A 17,488-nucleotide genomic window follows, 5' to 3' on the forward strand; every position below is an offset into this window, starting at 1 on the left:
AACGTATAGTTCGATTCAAATAAGAATTAATAAAATAACTACTGCGTTATTTTTACTAGGACAATCCAACCACAAACTGTTGACTACATTTTTAGTTATTGGCTTGTACTGTCTAATTTGACTGCTTCAATAGCAAAAGTTAACAAGTGTACATTATTGTGGCAAAGTGGTTAGTAAGGGGAACAGGTGTAGCGGTGATGCAGTGCAGGAGTGACAGGCAGACAACGGTAATCCAGTGACAAATGTTTTTATTTATTTTAAATCCTGGTCCAGCGACCGTAAATAATAAGCCCCGACAATACACAACGATGTGTAGAGCGCGGGGATGAAAACGACAGGTTACAGTCCTGAATAAAGAAAACAAAAACACATTCACCCGTCCCGGGTGCGTGCAGTCGTGCTGGTGGTGAGTGAATACACTTTTTATTCGGTGACAGTTGTGAGGTGGTGATCCGGTTTGTGCTGGCCCACGGCGACAGCTCCGGATGTGCTTTAGCTGTCTGGTGGTTTCAAAAACACAGACAGTTATTGTACAGCAATAAACAAACAAAAAAACACACACACACTCAACTCTTTACAGAGTAATACAGCACTTCACTATACCGTCCTTCTCGGTCCTTGGCTTAACCCAAACGAAGGAAAAGAACAGCGTTACCCTGGCCCCTATATGTAATCGCGCATGATATCTAGGTAAACGGTTGCAGCTGCCTTATTACTTGCAGCTGCCCCTTGTTTACCTGTCAAATCAATACGGTCTTACAACAGAGTCTCGCTTCCTTCCAGGCTGACCCACTTTCCGGTCCCGGAAACGAACTGTCAGGCCAGCCCTTCCAGATACTTCTCCTCCCGTTCTTTAGCGCCCTCACAGGTCGGGAGGAAGATTTATCACCAGAACTCATTGTATTTCTGTCACATATCCCACCGCTCAGAGTGGAGCCGAAGGAACACTCGGCTAAATCTACCTTTCCCATTGCTCCCCCCTCCCGGGAAAAATAATTCGCATTTTGGTGGTCTTTCCCCGCACGGTGTATCATATGGTACATGAAGGGCTGCAATGCCAGATACCACCGAGTTATCCGGGCATTGCTGTCCTTCATGGTGCTTAACCACTGGAGTGGGGCGTGGTCTGTGACAAGATCAAATGAGTGTCCCAGCAGGTAGTATCGTAAAGAGTGAGTAGCCCATTTAATGGCCAAACACTCTTTTTCGACTACGGAGTAGTTACGCTCCCGAGGTAACATTTTTTTGCTCAGGTACAATATCGGGTGTTCTACTCCAGCTACTTTTTGGGACAAGACTGCACCCAAACCTACATCCGAGGCGTCGGTGTGGAGGATGAATCTCTTGGTGAAATCTGGGGTAATAAGAGTGGGGGCCTGACAAAGTTTACGCTTAATCGTATCAAACGCCCCCTGACACTCAGCTGACCATTTAATTAAATTTGGAGCACTCTTTTTGGTGAGGTCGACTAACGGGTTAACCACTGTGGCGTACTCGGGGATGAAGCGGCGGTAATAACCGGCTAAGCCCAGTAGTGACCTCACCTGAGTCTTGGTTTTGGGGATCGCTGCATCAACCAAAGCCTGGATTTTGGTGACCACAGGTTTCACCCTTCCATTTCCCATTACAAATCCCAAATATTGAGTCTCTGTTTTGGCAAACGCACATTTTCTCAAGTTAGCTGTCAGCCGGGCTGCCCTTAGAGACTGAAGAACGGCTGCAACCCTAGCCAAATGCTCTCGCCAGGTGGAGCTGTAAATCACCACGTCATCAATATACGCTGCTGCATATTCATGATGTGGGCGTAAAACCTGGTCCATCAGTCTCTGAAAGGCAGCGGGCGCACCATGTAGCCCAAACGGCATGGTTTTAAAGTGGAACAGCCCCTCTGGTGTTGAAAATGCGGTTTTCTCTCTGGAGCTGCGGGTTAGAGGGATTTGCCAGTATCCCTTCGTCAGGTCCAGAGTGGAAATAAACCTCGCTTTTCCCAGTCTGTCTAAAAGTTCGTCGACCCGAGGCATGGGATACGCATCGAACTTGGCAATAGCATTCACCTTTCTGAAATCTACGCAGAAGCGGTTGGTGCCGTCCTTCTTAGCCACTATTACAATAGGACTGCACCACTCGCTCCTGGAAGGTTCAATCACTCCAAGCTCGAGCATATCCCGTACCTCTTTGCGAACGCCACTTCGTCGACTTTACGGAATCCGGTACGGTCTCTCTCGCACTGTGACACCTGGGGGAGAGATAATGTCATATTCAACTAAGTTCGTCCTGCCGGGCACATCAGAAAAAACATCGCTGAACTCCTCAATAAGCTTACGCAGCTCTCTTTGCTGATCCGGAACTAATTGTTCCCCCATTGAAATCGCTCTTGTGCTCGGGGTCTCTGGACAGGGACCTAAATCATCCTCCATATTGCCTGGGGCTATAAATAAGACCTCTCTTGCCTGCCAGGGCTTCAACAAATTAATGTGGTAAATTTCACGTTCATTCCGGCGATCGGGCTGTCTAATTTCATAATTTACTTTCCCTATAGCCCGAATCACCTCATACGGCCCCTGCCATTTAGCACACAGTTTTGACTCTGATGAGGGAAGTAGCAGCATTACCTTGTCCCCTGGTCGAAAGGTTCGAATCCGTGCATTTTTGTTATAATGCTGCTCTTGTCGGTGCTGAGCCGATCTGAGGTTGTCTTGGGCCAAACGACCGACCAAATCCAGGCGATCTCGGAGTAGGAGCACATACTTCACTACATTTTTAGACGAGCCTTTGTGCTCTTCCCACCCCTCTCTCAGCAGGTCGAGAATGCCGCGAGGCTGCCGGCCGTACAGGAGCTCAAAGGGGGAGAACCCCGTTGAACTCTGCGGCACTTCTCTCACTGCAAAAAGGAGGTAGGGGAGAAGTGATGCCCAATGTTTCTGCTCTTGTGTTACAAATCGCCTCAGCATCGACTTTAAGGTCTGATTAAAACGTTCCACCAGACCGTCCGATTGTGGATGATAAACGGACGTCCTGATGGGACGTATTTTTAATATTTTGTACACCTGCTGTAACGTATTGGACAAAAAGTTAGTTCCGTGATCGGTCAAAATCTCCTTGGGGATCCCTACTCTGGCCATAATCTGTGCTAACTCGGTGGCTATTGCAGCGGCACTAGTGGACCTCAATGGAACTGCCTCCGGGTATCGCGTTGCATAATCCACCATTACTAAAATGTGCGTATACCCGGAGTCAGAAGGTAGCAAAGGGCCGACTATGTCCATTGCAATGCGCTCGAAAGGAGTGGAAATAATCGGCAGTGGGACCAAAGGGGCGGGGCGCACTCGACCCGGCGCTACTCGCTGGCAGTCTGGGCATGTGGCTACATATCTCGACACATCAGTATGAAGACCTACCCAATAGAATCGAGCCAATATCCGTTCCCTCGTCTTCTCGGCTCCGAGGTGCCCCGCAAAAGGGATATCATGCGCCAGCCTCATGACCTCGGTCCGACAAGACGGGGGAACCAACAATTGTGTTACAGGCTGTCCTGTGCCCGCGGCTAGGTTTACCCTATATAGTAATTGCCCCTTGATACTGAAAAGTGGATATACTAGCGCCCCAGCGCCGTCAACATCCTTACCTTCAATGGACCGGACCTGCCCCCAAGCGTGCATCAGTGACGGGTCATTATGTTGGCCCCACACTAGGTCCGCGCTTGAGTACCACGGGTCCGGTACATTGAGAGGGGCTGGAATAACCTCTGCTCTAGTCGGTCCAGTAACCTCGCTCTCTCGGTCACACTGCGTTCCCACTCCCTTCGACTGGCGTTTGTTACCATTGCAGCACTCTCCCACCAGACCCCAGCCTTGTCTCACAAATGCTCCCTCCCATTTCGTGGTCCGTCTCTCCTTATTTGTTTTTCTAGGACGGAAAAGAGGGGAAAACATTTCAGTGTGAAAAGGAAACACATCACCAATTCGTTCCTCTTTTTTTTTCTGCCACGTTTACGTGTGTGGCTGAGACTGCCATTGTTTGCATCAATTCTTTGAATTTTGGCCAGTCTCGACCCAGAATAACTGGGTGTGGCAACCTTTCCGCCACCCCGACTACAAGGTGACGTTTTATCGGTCCTACCGATAAATATACTTTTAATGTGGGGTATGCCGCCGTGTCTCCATGGATACAGGAGATGGCCACCTGACCTCGTGGCCGCCACGACACACCGCCCAGGAGAGCTGTCCTAATCAAGGTTTGCTCACACCCTGTGTCCACTAATGCGTGGGTTTTCACATTCCCTAACACAACATTAATCAAACAAGGCCCCTCCCGACCATTTTCCCCACGCTTACCAGTTTCAGGTGCCCAATTGCACGCGGCCACGTCACACTCCATGGCAGCGGGGCATGACCTGGCCAGATGTCCCGGCTGGTGGCACCTAAAACAGATAGGAGGGACAGAGGGGGCATAGGTCAGAAATCTGTCCCGCTGCTGGTATGGCAACGGGGCAGGGGCAGCACCTCTACCCCAGCTGGGGGCCAACCTTGGTCTCCATGGGGGGGAGGCAAGGGGGCCCAATGGGGTCGGTGCTCTGGGAGGTCTGGGTCCCTGGAACGTGGGGGGTGGTGGTGGTGGTGTTGGAGGAGAGGGAGGGAGAGGTCGGCTGCTCCGAAGGGCAGGGGCCGACAGGATCCCGATCCGGGCAGAGGTCAGGGAGTCCTCGAAGTCTTCGGCCAGTTTGACCGCCTCCTCCAGGGTGTCGGGGTTGTGGCGCCGTATCCACGCCTGGGTTTCGGTGCCGACCACATGGCAGAATTGCTCTACCACAATGGCTTCCCCCATCTGCTGGGCGGTCTTCTTCCCGGGGGTCAGCCAATGCACCATGTGGTCGCACAACCGCTCTGCAACCACCCTGGGGCGTGTCTCCGGGGCTCTCCGGTACTCCCTAAACCGCGCCCGGTGGGTCTCCGTGGTGATGTTCAGCCGGCGGAGGATAGCCTGCTTGACCAGGTCATAATCGGTGGCGTGATGGTCGCTCATGGCTTGGTAGGCTGCCTGAGCCTCCCCAATCAGGCAGGGTCCCAACTGGCTGGCCCAGAACTCCCGCGGCCAAGCCGCCGCGGTAGCCAGCCGCTCAAACGCCACCAAATACGCCTCCGGGTCATCCTCCGCCGACATCATTGCCCGTGCCTTCGGGGGCGACATCAGCGGTGTTGTGGTAGGGGTCGTCGCTGCAGCAACGGCCAGCCCTACCCGTTCAATGAGCGCCGTGTAGCGCTCCTCCCTCCTTCTCTCCTCTGCGTCGCGCCTGCTCTCCAGCGCCTGCAGCAGCTCCGCCAGTGCGTTGCGGTCCATGATCCCACTTCTGACACCACGTGTGGCAAAGTGGTTAGTAAGGGGAACAGGTGTAGCGGTGATGCGGTGCAGGAGTGACAGGCAGACAACGGTAATCCAGTGACAAATGTTTTTATTTATTTTAAATCCTGGTCTAGCGACCGTAAATAATAAGCCCCGGCAATACACAACGATGTGTAGAGCGCGGGGATGAAAACGACAGGTTACAGTCCTGAATAAAGAAAACAAAAACACGTTCACCCGTCCCGGGTGCGTGCAGTCGTGCTGGTGGTGAGTGAATACACTTTTTATTCGGTGACAGTTGTGAGGTGGTGATCCGGTTTGTGCTGGCCCACGGCGACAGCTCCGGATGTGCTTTAGCTGTCTGGTGGTTTCAAAAACACAGACAGTTATTGTACAGCAATAAACAAACAAAAAAACACACACACACTCAACTCTTTACAGAGTAATACAGCACTTCACTATACCGTCCTTCTCGGTCCTTGGCTTAACCCAAACGAAGGAAAAGAACAGCGTTACCCTGGCCCCTATATGTAATCCCGCATGATATCTAGGTAAACGGTTGCAGCTGCCTTATTACTTGCAGCTGCCCCTTGTTTACCTGTCAAATCAATACGGTCTTACAACAGAGTCTCGCTTCCTTCCAGGCTGACCCACTTTCCGGTCCCGGAAACGAACTGTCAGGCCAGCCCTTCCAGATACTTCTCCTCCCGTTCTTTAGCGCCCTCACAGGTCGGGAGGAAGATTTATCACCAGAACTCATTGTATTTCTGTCACAATTATACAGAATTAACTCGATGAACAAAAACAATAATAAACAACTTTCAGTTTCACGCAGAAATCAAGCATTGTCGATTATTTTGCATGCAAAAACACGTGCTTTGAAAGCTTGTTAGACAAGCTTGTTATCTCGAATAACCTGAGCTTTTAAAATCAATTGAATGAGAACTCATTTTTCGCTTCTCACTCATAGTGAACTGATACTGTAACCATGGTAGTTGTGAACGAATGAACAAACGATCTGTATCCAGTCAGAGTTCAGTCACGTGAAACGACAGTATCGAGTTATCCAAGTCTTTTTAATAGATTTTATCCCTTCGGTACCTGTAATAAGTGTCGAATTACGAGTAAAGTGTGGTGTCGAATTAAGAGGCAGGATGCATATATTCTATATGGAGAAAATCCGGGACCAAGACTGTCTGTCGAATTAAGCAAAGGTGTCGAGCTATCCACCAATCGAGTTAACCGAGGTTGACTGTATATATTTATTTATTTATTTATTATTTATTTATTTTTTTGATAGGGCAATTAAAGACTAATGTCACTGTTCAGTGGAGAAGAAAAACTTTTTTTTTTGGGAAGAAACCTCTGGTGGTCTTGTCCGAGAGATGGTCCCCACTCCGGGCATACTAACAATACTATGTTGGGCATAAGATATATCTTGAGCAAAGATATATCATTGAGGAGAACGAACACAAGATTCCACTGAAGTGGAAGACCTGTTAACATTGACTGTTGCATGGAAGGAATAGCGCCGATACTGCTGTACAAAAGAGCTGACTCCTTTGGACAGCGGTATCGACGCTGTGCTTTAGTGTGAGAGGTCCCGGGTTCGCGCCCACCCTCCGCCTGTGTGTGGATTACCTCACCCTGTGTGAGGCGCCTGCCTGCGGGAACCAGGTTCTCTACAATATGTTAAAACACCAATGCTGACACGCTATTTTCATACAATACCAACAAATGTATGTAGAGTACCAGTATTTAAGAAAATACATGGGAGAGAAATCAACAGGAGGAAATGACCTAGGTTTATATGGATTACAGTGGGGCAATCTCCAGGGAAAAAAAAAACAAACTTTTTCTTACTCTATTTTGGTAGTAGTTTTGGGTTGCGTGTGTTAAAATGTAGTTTTCTTTTAGACTGGGAAATTCTCATTCCAAATGCAAATAAACTAATTCATATTAAAATATGGGTGGCTATGTCTGTGCCTGAGTTCCAATTTGGCCTTGTGCAACTTACTGATATCTTACAGCTTTCTTCAACCGGGTTTCCATGAAGTTTTTAGGTTGTCTCATTTGGTCCCCAAAAAAAACAAAACAAAACAAAAAAAACAGACAAGCTGTAGCGTTACACAAATAAGAATAAAAAACCAACATTACATAAGAAAGCGCTGTGTACTATCCTTGTATTATTTGCTAAACATTTTTTAACTGCATATATATTTACTACAAACCTATTATACACGTACATATTCGTAAGAGATAAGGAAAACACATTTCCAGATAACTTGCTTTTAAGACAAAATAGTCTGCAGTTTGCACTTCCCATTTTGTATTTGAAACTGCCAGTAACTAGTGCTGTGGCTAATGTCCATTTTCAAAATTGGTGCGAATGCAAAATATGGATCAGCTAAGACTGAATAATCTGACATTAATGTTAATCAAGCATGGTGGTAGCAAAAACAGAAAAGGGAAGCAAATTAATATGCAAAGAGGGGCCCCCAAAACGATAACAGCCCTGGGCACCCATTAAACTTAATACGGCCCTGTGGCAATGTGCCCCGCCCCTGTGTGCATTTGTGTGTTATATGTTGTATGTTGCGTGTGGTGTGTTAAATGTTGGTGTATAGTCATTGGTACACGGGATATAAATTGGTCTGTGTTTCACGTGTGAGTTAAAATTGTATAATTATATTTAGGCACGGGATTACTTTAAATGCACTTCACGTGCATTTAAAGTATGTAATAATATGTGAGCACGGGGTTGCAAGTAATGAATTCACGTGCTGGGATTCAAGTGAATAATTAATTAGTAATTGAATCCCAGCACAACAGTATATATAGAGACACGTAGCACTCACTCAGGGTTGGGTGTTCGAGAGAGAGAGAGAGAGAGAGAGAGAGAGAGAGAGAGAGAGAGAGAGAGAGAGAGAGGGGAGTTGAAAAAGTAAAAGCGTAAATATAAGTGTTTGTACTCACCGTGTTTGTTTGTCTGTCCGTGCACCGTTTGTAGTGTTAGTTCGTTTTTGTTTGTCTATTTATTTTGGCGCAAGTGCCTGTCCTGTTTTGTGTTTAAAACCTTTTATTTTCTGTTCTGTCAATTAATTATTTGGCATTCACCAAAACCCCAAGTCTCTGTCGTTTTATTTCCTGTATCTGGTCTGACGCCACCCACTCCGGCCGTCTTTGTGACAGGCCCTGACTATGAAATTATTGTTTTCGGTTAAGGTCTTTGTAGCACTCAACGCTGCCTCAGGGGACGGTGTACTAAGCCTTTAACAACGGTGTATATTCAAAGCAACAATACATATGGGCCAGACTCCAATACTTGGTAGCAGTAGGCACTGTAACATTTGCTTATCTTTATTATGAAACCTTATTTTATTAAGATAAATGTTTTAAAGTGTTTGGTACGTATGTTACTTGTCCTATATTTAAGAATCTTGACAAAAACAGTGCACGTAATGGAAAAAACCCTGGTATTTGTGACCTGATTGGTGCAGTCATGATGTAGCTTGAATTAGGAAACTCCTTTGTTACATTTGGTTTTCAATGTGATATGCTAATGAAAATTAATTGTAAAAACTTTTAAAATACGCTGTTGGTGTTGTGTTTGTTTTCTTCTTGCATGTTGGGATTACAGATCATCAAAATGCAGGTTTCTTGTGTTACATATGGTGTCAATAATTACACTACAAGAAAAATCTTAATCTATTTGCTAAAGGTAAATATCTGTACATTCAGAATGCATTACTTCTTTAAATGGTTTTATAAAATGTGCACGTTATAAAGATATTCAAATCCTACTCCAATTATCTACTGCACCTTGGAGTCAATATCAGGATATGTAGCATAGGAACAGCAGTTTGTGTTGAAAATGTACACACTTTTCATAATTTTCCGTAATCCAGCGTTTTAACACAATCACCACGTTTTTTGATTTTATTTGTTTTCGTCTTTTGTCCTCAAAGCAGGAAGTTTTAGTTGTACAAATGGTGCGCTTTCCTCAACTTTCTGAAGATGAGGTTCAACAAATAAGGCTACAAACAGAAAAGGTGTCATAAAATCATCTATCTCAATTCTTCAGCAGTATCTCCACTCCAAAAAAAAAAAAACAGAATACATTCTTACATCCGCACTCTCCACCTTGTTAATGGAGGGTCCTTACTTTTACACCCAAAGGATGGGGTCTCAATAATATTTCAGGTTTCCATGATGATTTACACAATGACTGCAACACTTCTTATTCATGATACTGTACTTTATAGTTGAAAAGAATATTCAAGAAGTTTCATACAAATCCATTGTTTGTCAAACATGGTCCCATGTTTTAGACATAGGTGTAATATAATGTAATACAAACTCGGCATGTTCTTTTAAGACTTACAGAAACATTACCAACATATATGAAACCTAGTTACCTTTTTCCTGCAGGTGCAGGGAAAATCCAGATTTTTTGGGGACCAATATACCTTACCTTTCTCTATGTTTTCTTACACTTTGCTATGCTTTTACTATGGTAAACTGTTGTAAGGGTACACACCTCACCATAATATAATCTTGGTCCAACAGGATACTCATCAGTCACTTCAAACACTTATATATAAATAAATAAATGCATTTCATATATTTTATATTCATTTATATATTTGTCATTCGTTGTTACCTTTGTCATTTTTTTTTATTATTTTAACATTTCTGATTTGAAAGCAAACATTAGCATCAACCGTTAGTGTGGGATGAATGTGTTTGAAGATCTATTAAGTAGGCTGCCATTTTGTATAGTTTTGACATAGCTGTTAACAGAACAACAGAGATATTTTAAAGAAGTTTGAGCACAAAGAAACTGATTTTTTTTCCCCCCATCAGACTCTTTTTTTTTTTTTTTTTTTTTTTTTTACAATAAATTGGCATCTTTTTAAATTTTATATTAAAGGAAAAATATCACTGCAGGCACCTCAATCCAGGCCACAGTACAATGGTTGCAATGATCATATTCTGTTGGAATTTTATTGTTACACATAGTTTGCAACTTTTCCCATCTGTTCTTGTTGACAAGAACTAACAGCAATTAAAATTCCATGCCAATTTTACAACATTCACAGCATCAAAACTTTACACAGCTTGATTAATGTTGTCTTCAGCATTAGTCCTTCTCTATAAAAATATTCAATTTACATTTTTTTTTATTTATAGATGTATAAACTACTTGATAAAAGATGTTTGGAAAGACAATAGGAATTTTTTTAATTTATTTATTTAACAGCTTTTTAAAAAGTCGAACCGTATAAAAATACTCCTTTTCAATACAGGGGTTGAATGAAAACCATATTTTAAGATGCTCTTGATAATCTATGTTAAAGCTTTATTACAGTGTGAATCACAATTGCTCTTTCAAATATAATTTTATGTAATGCGAATTCTGTTTGAAATGGTGATACATGTCAATATAGATGTTTGCTTCAAAAAAGAAAACAATAAAAATGCCTCATGTCTGGACTTTGAAAAATAAAGCTAATTGAAATAATTTTCTTTTAATTTACCTAACCAAGTATTTCCTTTTCCTTATTAAAAACATTGTAATTGGTGGCATGCAGATAGTGACCTTGTTAATTATTTGTTTTTAATTTTCAAACAAGGGGCTTTTGTCAAGTTCAGTTTTTGACATTTTACAATGTATATACATATTTCAGTACGGAGAATCTGCAATGTGGATGATTGCAATTGAACAGATGAATTAATGATGATAATGAATTTGGCCGGAGACCTTGTCCGTGGGTGCTGACAGCTGTCCGCAATGTTGGCCGACTAGCGAAAACACAATGACATTGTGTAGTCTAGTGCCGCGGATAGAAAGTGGCTCGTAGGGCCACCTCCGCCCAAAAGACAAAGCCGCCAAAACGGGACTGGAAAAATGAAAATGATGAATAGTTAATGCAACAACTGCAGTGGTGCAATGACACCTACCCCCCCAAATTGGAAAAAGATGAATGAAAAGTAAGCAGCTGAAACACGGGCCCGTCTCCCCCACGCATGAAATGCACTGAGGGAGAACCCAGCCTCACCGGCCTGCCACGCACCCTGCAGAAACTAAATGCGAACCACTCGGCACTCAGGAAGGGAAAAAAACCCTACTCGCTGGTATGAGGAAACCTTAGGGAATCCATGAGGGTAGCCCTTCATCCAGGCTCTAAAGACGTCCGTCTCCCTGTTTGGCCTTGCCGCGCGTGACTGAGAGGCCAATCAAAAAAGAAGTGACATGAGTGCAAGCCACACTGAGTTTTCATGGCGCTTGAATATGTGTTGATTAGTGGGCGGATTCTCCTTCCATTAATACAAACCAAGTTTTCCAAGTATTATAAAACTGTGGAAGGCAGAGGTACATTATTGAATTGACTTTTTGTGAAACCAAGATTCTTCTAAATAAAACAACATTCCTCTCTGTATTATTTGGCTTAAAGCATGAGAACAGTGGCAGTGGCATTGGTTTACATTGATTTTAAGTCAATCTGAGATGGCTTAATTTAAGTCATGACACAGTTGAAACATTTAGTTGTAAAATACTGTATATGAGCGTATGTACAGAGGTATTACACACACACACATCTCTATCTATCTATCTATCTATCAATCTATCTATCTATATATATATATATATATATATATATATATATATATATATATATATATATATATATATATATGTATTTCAATATGTTTGTTAGGATTTAAACATTGGCTGCTTTATTGTACAGTGTTTTCTTTATGTTAAAATGACAATATTACAGCCATTTATTTTTTATTGTAGTATACTGTACCTGCACAGGTTGTAGGGGGGGTCCTTATATGTGTTATAAATCCTACTGCTCCGCATCCACTATTTGAACAATTTATATCACATTAACCATTTGAGATACAGACTTTAGAAACAGAAACCTTTACCTACCTCTCCCCAGTAAAGCTACCACAATGTAATCATTTAATTTTTTGATTAAAATTAAGATTTTGCTTTGTGTTATTATCTTGGAACACAACTGTATTGTATGGTTCTCAGTCAAGTCTAATGATGGATGTCATACAACAATATATATATATATATATATATATATATATATATATATATATATATATATATATATATATATATATATATATATACATGTTTCTTGCTGGTAATCCTACAGCAATGCCACTTTCAAAATATCTCTGAGATGTAGCTTTGTGAGTGATTCCGTTTCAGTTTTTCTGGATCGAGAGAGGTAGGAATGGCATGCCTGAACACCAGATCTCTTGTAATGTGAATTTAAAGTACTGCATGATTTCCATTACACGAGAGTAGATGTTAAAACTTCATGCTGATTTGAACTCGGCTCTCGCCAAGATAAGCACCAACTAAGACGTAGCTTTACAGTAAACTAATGTGATCCATATGCGTCTCCATCCATTTACGTTTCCTTCCATATGATGATGTAGATATCCTTCTGTCTGGTGTTAATGGCTGAAGTGTAATGCTGGCTCCAGGGATCAGCTTATTTTGCCTCCCTGGCGCATCAGCACACACAACGGCTGCGATGCTGGCTCCAGAGATCAACCAAAGTGCGGCCTCCCCAGCGCATCAGCATGACAACCGTCTGGATTGAGCTAAGTAGGGTACATCTCTGGGGTTTTCAAGTGGGCACCTTCCATCCTCAGTGTTTCGTCGACTAGCCCACGACACCTCAAGAGGGCTCGACGGTGATTCTGGCGTCCCAGCATCACCCCCCTCCGTCCCCCACTCAACTCAGCCCAGCTTACTTACCTGTCCCCAGCCAGAATCTTTCCGTCTCAACCACAGCCAGTTGCTGCTCCTCTCTGCTGCTTCAGATAAGTTCTTCACTGTGCGACGCAACTCTTGGCCACTGAATCCGACGTCTCTGAGAAACCGGGTTGTAGAATGTGCCACAAATCCTCGACAACCCACTTCCACTGGGTAAACCCGAACTCTCCATCCTCGCTGTTCCGCTTCAGTGGCTAGTTGAGCATACCGCAGTTTCTTCCTCTCATACGCCTCATCTACAGCGTCCTCCCATGGCACTGTTAACTCTACCAGGTGAACAAGGCGTGCTGATCCAGACCACAAGACAATATCTGGTCGAAGGTTAGTGGTGGCAATCTCAGGTGGAAAAATAAGCCGTTGACCAACATCTGCCAGCATATTCCAGTCTCTAGCAGCTTCCAGTTGTCCTGGGCGAGGATTGGTTTTAACACCTTTTCTTGGTGGTTGCTCTCCTGGGCGGAGGAATGTTGTCTTTTGTGTGTAATGTTTTGATGGAACAGGTGGCAACTTATTGGTCATGTTACGCTTGTCTTCCAATGCTAAGGCCAAACATCGCAGCACCTGGTCATGGCGCCAAGTAAACCGTCCTTGGCTAAGAGCCACCTTACATCCTGTCAAAATGTGCCTTAATGTTGCAGGTGATGAACACAAAGGACATGAGGGATCCTCTCCTACCCAGAGGTTTAGGTTCTGTGGTGATGGGAGAACATCATATGTTGACCTGATGAGGAAACTGATCCTGCTCTGTTCCATTGACCATAGGTCTTGCCAGCCAATCTTGCGTTGTTCCACACTCTCCCATCTCATCCATTCTCCCTGTTTGGCCTGGGAAATGGCCTTTATACACCTCATCCTCTCCTCCTGCTTTTGCACCTCGTTGACTACCAGCTTCCTTCTTTGAGCTGGGGCCGCCTTGTGCCATGTAGGAGGAGTTGAACTGAAACCAAGACCCCCTCTTCCATGCTGAACTTGCCCCATGATATCACCAATTCGAAGGGCAGCCTTTGCATCTTCCACAGCTTTCTTTGCCGCCCACTTTCTTCCAGTTTTCAACACAGGTGCTGCCTCCCTTACGCATTTATCGCGTGACTCTACTAATGTCATTTCCAGTCTGACCTTGGCGCACTTAAACTCCTCGGTTAGAGCAGAGACTGGTAGCTGCAGTATTCCTTTACCATAAAGTCCCACTCTGCTGAGGCAGCGTGGAACTCCCAACCATTTCCTGATGTATGAACTGATTAAAGCTTCCAGCTTCTCTACTGTTGTCAAAGAAACCTCGTACACAGTCAGTGGCCACAGCAACCTCGGCAGTAGACCAAACTGAAAGCACCAGAGTTTTAGTTTACCTGGTAGAGCGCAGCTGTCTATGCTCTTCAACCCTTCCACTGCTTGTTGTCTAACTTCTCCCACACGAACTGTGTCCTTTAGATCCCCGTCGTACCATTTCCCAAGACTCTTCACTGGCTTCTCAGACACTGTTGGTATTGCCTCACCATTAATGAAGAATGTTTTATCTACTACTTTGCCTTTAATTATAGAGATGCTCCTTGATTTAGTGGGCTTGAATTGCATTCGTGCCCATTCAATGTTATTGGTTAACTTGCCCAATAATCGATTAGTGCAGGCTACTGTTGTAGTCATGGTTGTCATGTCATCCATGTATGCTCGAATTGGTGGTAGTCGCATTCCAGAAGCCAAGCGCTCTCCTCCTACTACCCATTTTGATGCCCTAATGATTACTTCCATTGCCATGGTAAAAGCCAGTGGAGAAATGGTGCATCCTGCCATTATTCCAACCTCTAGGCATTGCCATGTAGTGCTGAATTCTGAAGTTGAAAAACTGAATTGCAAATCTCCAAAATAGGCTTTCACTAAATTTGTTATTGTCATCGGTACACTGAAAAAATCAAATGCTGCCCAAAGTAGTTCATGTGGCACTGAACCATATGCATTAGCCAAATCCAGGAATGTCACATGGAGCTCCTTCCTCTCCTTTTTAGCTGATTGAATTTGTTGCCAGATCACATTGATGTGTTCTAAGCAACCTGGGAAACCTGGAATGCCCGCTTTTTGTATTGAAGTGTCAATGAAGCAGTTCTTTAATAGGTAAGCTGACAATCTCTGAGCAATAATGCTGAAGAAAATCTTGCCTTCTACGTTTAATAGGGAAATGGGACGAAACTGACTGATGCTTGTAGAATCTTTTTCTTTAGGTATAAAGACTCCACCTGCTCGGCGCCATGCTCTTGGTACAACCTGTTTTTCCCATGCCACTTTCATCAATTTCCACAGAATTCGTAGAACTCCTGAAGCACTCTTGTACACTCTGTACGGAACTCCATTAGGCCCTGGAGATGATGAAGCCCTTGCTTTTTTCACAGCTTGCTCTATTTCTTTCCACTTAGGTGCACAGTCCTCCATTTGGTATTCTGGTGGATTGATAGGTGGGATGTCTGACGGAATTGACATAGGCTCCTGCCTTTTTGAATCTGTATGTGTTTCCTCCAAATATCTCTCCAGCTCAACCTTAGATGCTTTTAGTGTGCCATTCTTCTCACTGGTGAATAACTTCTTTACAAATTTGAATGGGTCTTTATAAAAGTTAGTTCTCGCACGCTCCTTCTTTTTGTAGCGTTTCCGTAGGCGCTCAGCTCTGCGCAATGTTGCAAGCTTATCTTTTATGACCCTTTGTAAGAGATTGAGTCCCTCCTTCTGACTTTGTTCTGCTCTTCTCCATTGGTTCCTCAGCTGTCTCCTTTCTCTAACTAAGCGTTCAATCTCCTGCTGCCGTCTAGACTTTCCAGGAATAGTTTGTACTTTTTCCTTCCTTTTTTCAACTCCAAACCTCTCACTTCCATATGCGTAGATGATGTCCCCAAATTTATCCAGCTTCTTTTCAACTGTTCCACTTAATCTTTCCAATGCAACGCAGAGATCTGTGTTTACTGTGTCCCATGCAGTTTTCTCACAAGCTCTTGGCCATTTAACTCCAGGCTTGTGCCCGTTGAGGTTCTTTTCTCTCTTATGCTGGTTTGTCTGACCGGGTTCACAAGGATCATTAGGTTCATCACTAACTGTGTCCATGCAAGTCCTCCTCACATCTATGACAGGGGTGCTGATATCCTGCGAACTGTGGTTTGCTTCCTGTCGCTGGATTTCATTCGACTGACTTGACTGACTTCGTAAGAAGTACTGATCAATGCGAGGCCCTTGTCCCTTCTCCCTCAAGCATTTCATTCTCCCTTGATGAATCTTCAAACCCCTGACCGTTGTCGCCTTGCTCCAGCCGCAGACACAAACCTGGAGTTCCATGTCTTTGTTAACTGCAGATCTTGAACTAGTCTTTTGTGAAGTACTCTCCATACTCATATCCGTTTCCGTTCCCAAGTCGTTAACCGTGTTGTCCAACGTTGAGTCATCTTCCGCCCCCGCTCTCGCAGACTCTAGGGGTATTTTTCTCTTTAATTTCTTAGAAGCCTTGGGCGGGTGTCTCCAGCATCCTGTAAACACAGAGCTGGATACTGCCGACAAGGGTAGCTAACCCAATGCAAAGACATGTTTGAGAATGTGCATCCCCAGCCTGGAACTGGACATGATTGGACATAAAGGAGACATTTTGAAAAGCCTCCATGGTGCTAGAGTGCATAAACACTCACCAATTCCTGCCTTGTGTTAAATATAAACAAGTTTTAAAGTGTATGTCTAAACAGTCCTCCACTGTTTTTTTAATGTCCTTGTTTAAATGTAGATGCTGTGGGCCCTGTTTTGAAGCTAGTGCAAAGACAGTAGACAGTCTTTTTTTCTTTTTTTTCTCCACTGAATTGCCAGTATAACTAGGTAATTTTGTATTTTCTTGCAAATTGTATACTGTTATTCCTTTCAGAATATTTGCCCTGGCACTTTCTTCATAATTTGAGTCTTTTGACTTTCTTGAAGGGAACAAAAAAAATGTGTTTATTGTCCAAGAAAGTATAAATGTAATATAAATGTGGTATACACAAATGGCCACCCATATAAAAAATACTGTAGTATCCTTTTCTAAATGTATTAGATACTGTAGTTGTAGTAGTATCATCCCCCGTAATGTGATGTGCTCTACTTATATACAGTATGTACGGTATATTATCCTACAGTATAAAGTTACTTACAATTAGATTCTTCACAATAAGTTCCTTAGGATAGCAGAATGATTTTGATTTGGAGGAAAAGTTTGAAAGGCAGAGCTATTAAAGGATGTCTTCTAGTGGTCTTGGCCCAGCTGCTATATAAGTTATCGTTGTGCTCAAAACGAGTTATGTATACCCCTGATAAAACATGTCTTAAACAAATTAAACA

At 43.6% G+C, this 17,488-nt stretch overlaps 1 protein-coding gene across 1 annotated transcript; it reads right to left on the minus strand.

The window, feature by feature from the left end:
• Positions 1-429: 429 nt before the first annotated feature.
• Positions 430-5,112, minus strand: LOC131736886 (putative SCAN domain-containing protein SCAND2P). The gene is made up of 2 exons (XM_059022450.1): positions 4,335-5,112; positions 430-500 (listed from the first exon to the last, which is right to left on the minus strand). Exons 1-2 carry the CDS (start codon positions 5,020-5,022, stop codon positions 493-495), a joined length of 696 nt encoding a protein of 231 aa, XP_058878433.1. The 5' UTR covers positions 5,023-5,112; the 3' UTR covers positions 430-492.
• Positions 5,113-17,488: the final 12,376 nt, after the last annotated feature.

Source organism: Acipenser ruthenus, chromosome 4 (assembly GCF_902713425.1).
Source record: "Acipenser ruthenus chromosome 4, fAciRut3.2 maternal haplotype, whole genome shotgun sequence".
Taxonomy (NCBI): Eukaryota; Metazoa; Chordata; class Actinopteri; order Acipenseriformes; family Acipenseridae; genus Acipenser; species Acipenser ruthenus.

What these genes read in the sequence shown, in the direction of transcription:
- LOC131736886 (XM_059022450.1), bottom strand. Translation starts at nt 5,022, where the DNA reads ATGAGCGACCATCACGCCACCGATTATGACCTGGTCAAGCAGGCTATC.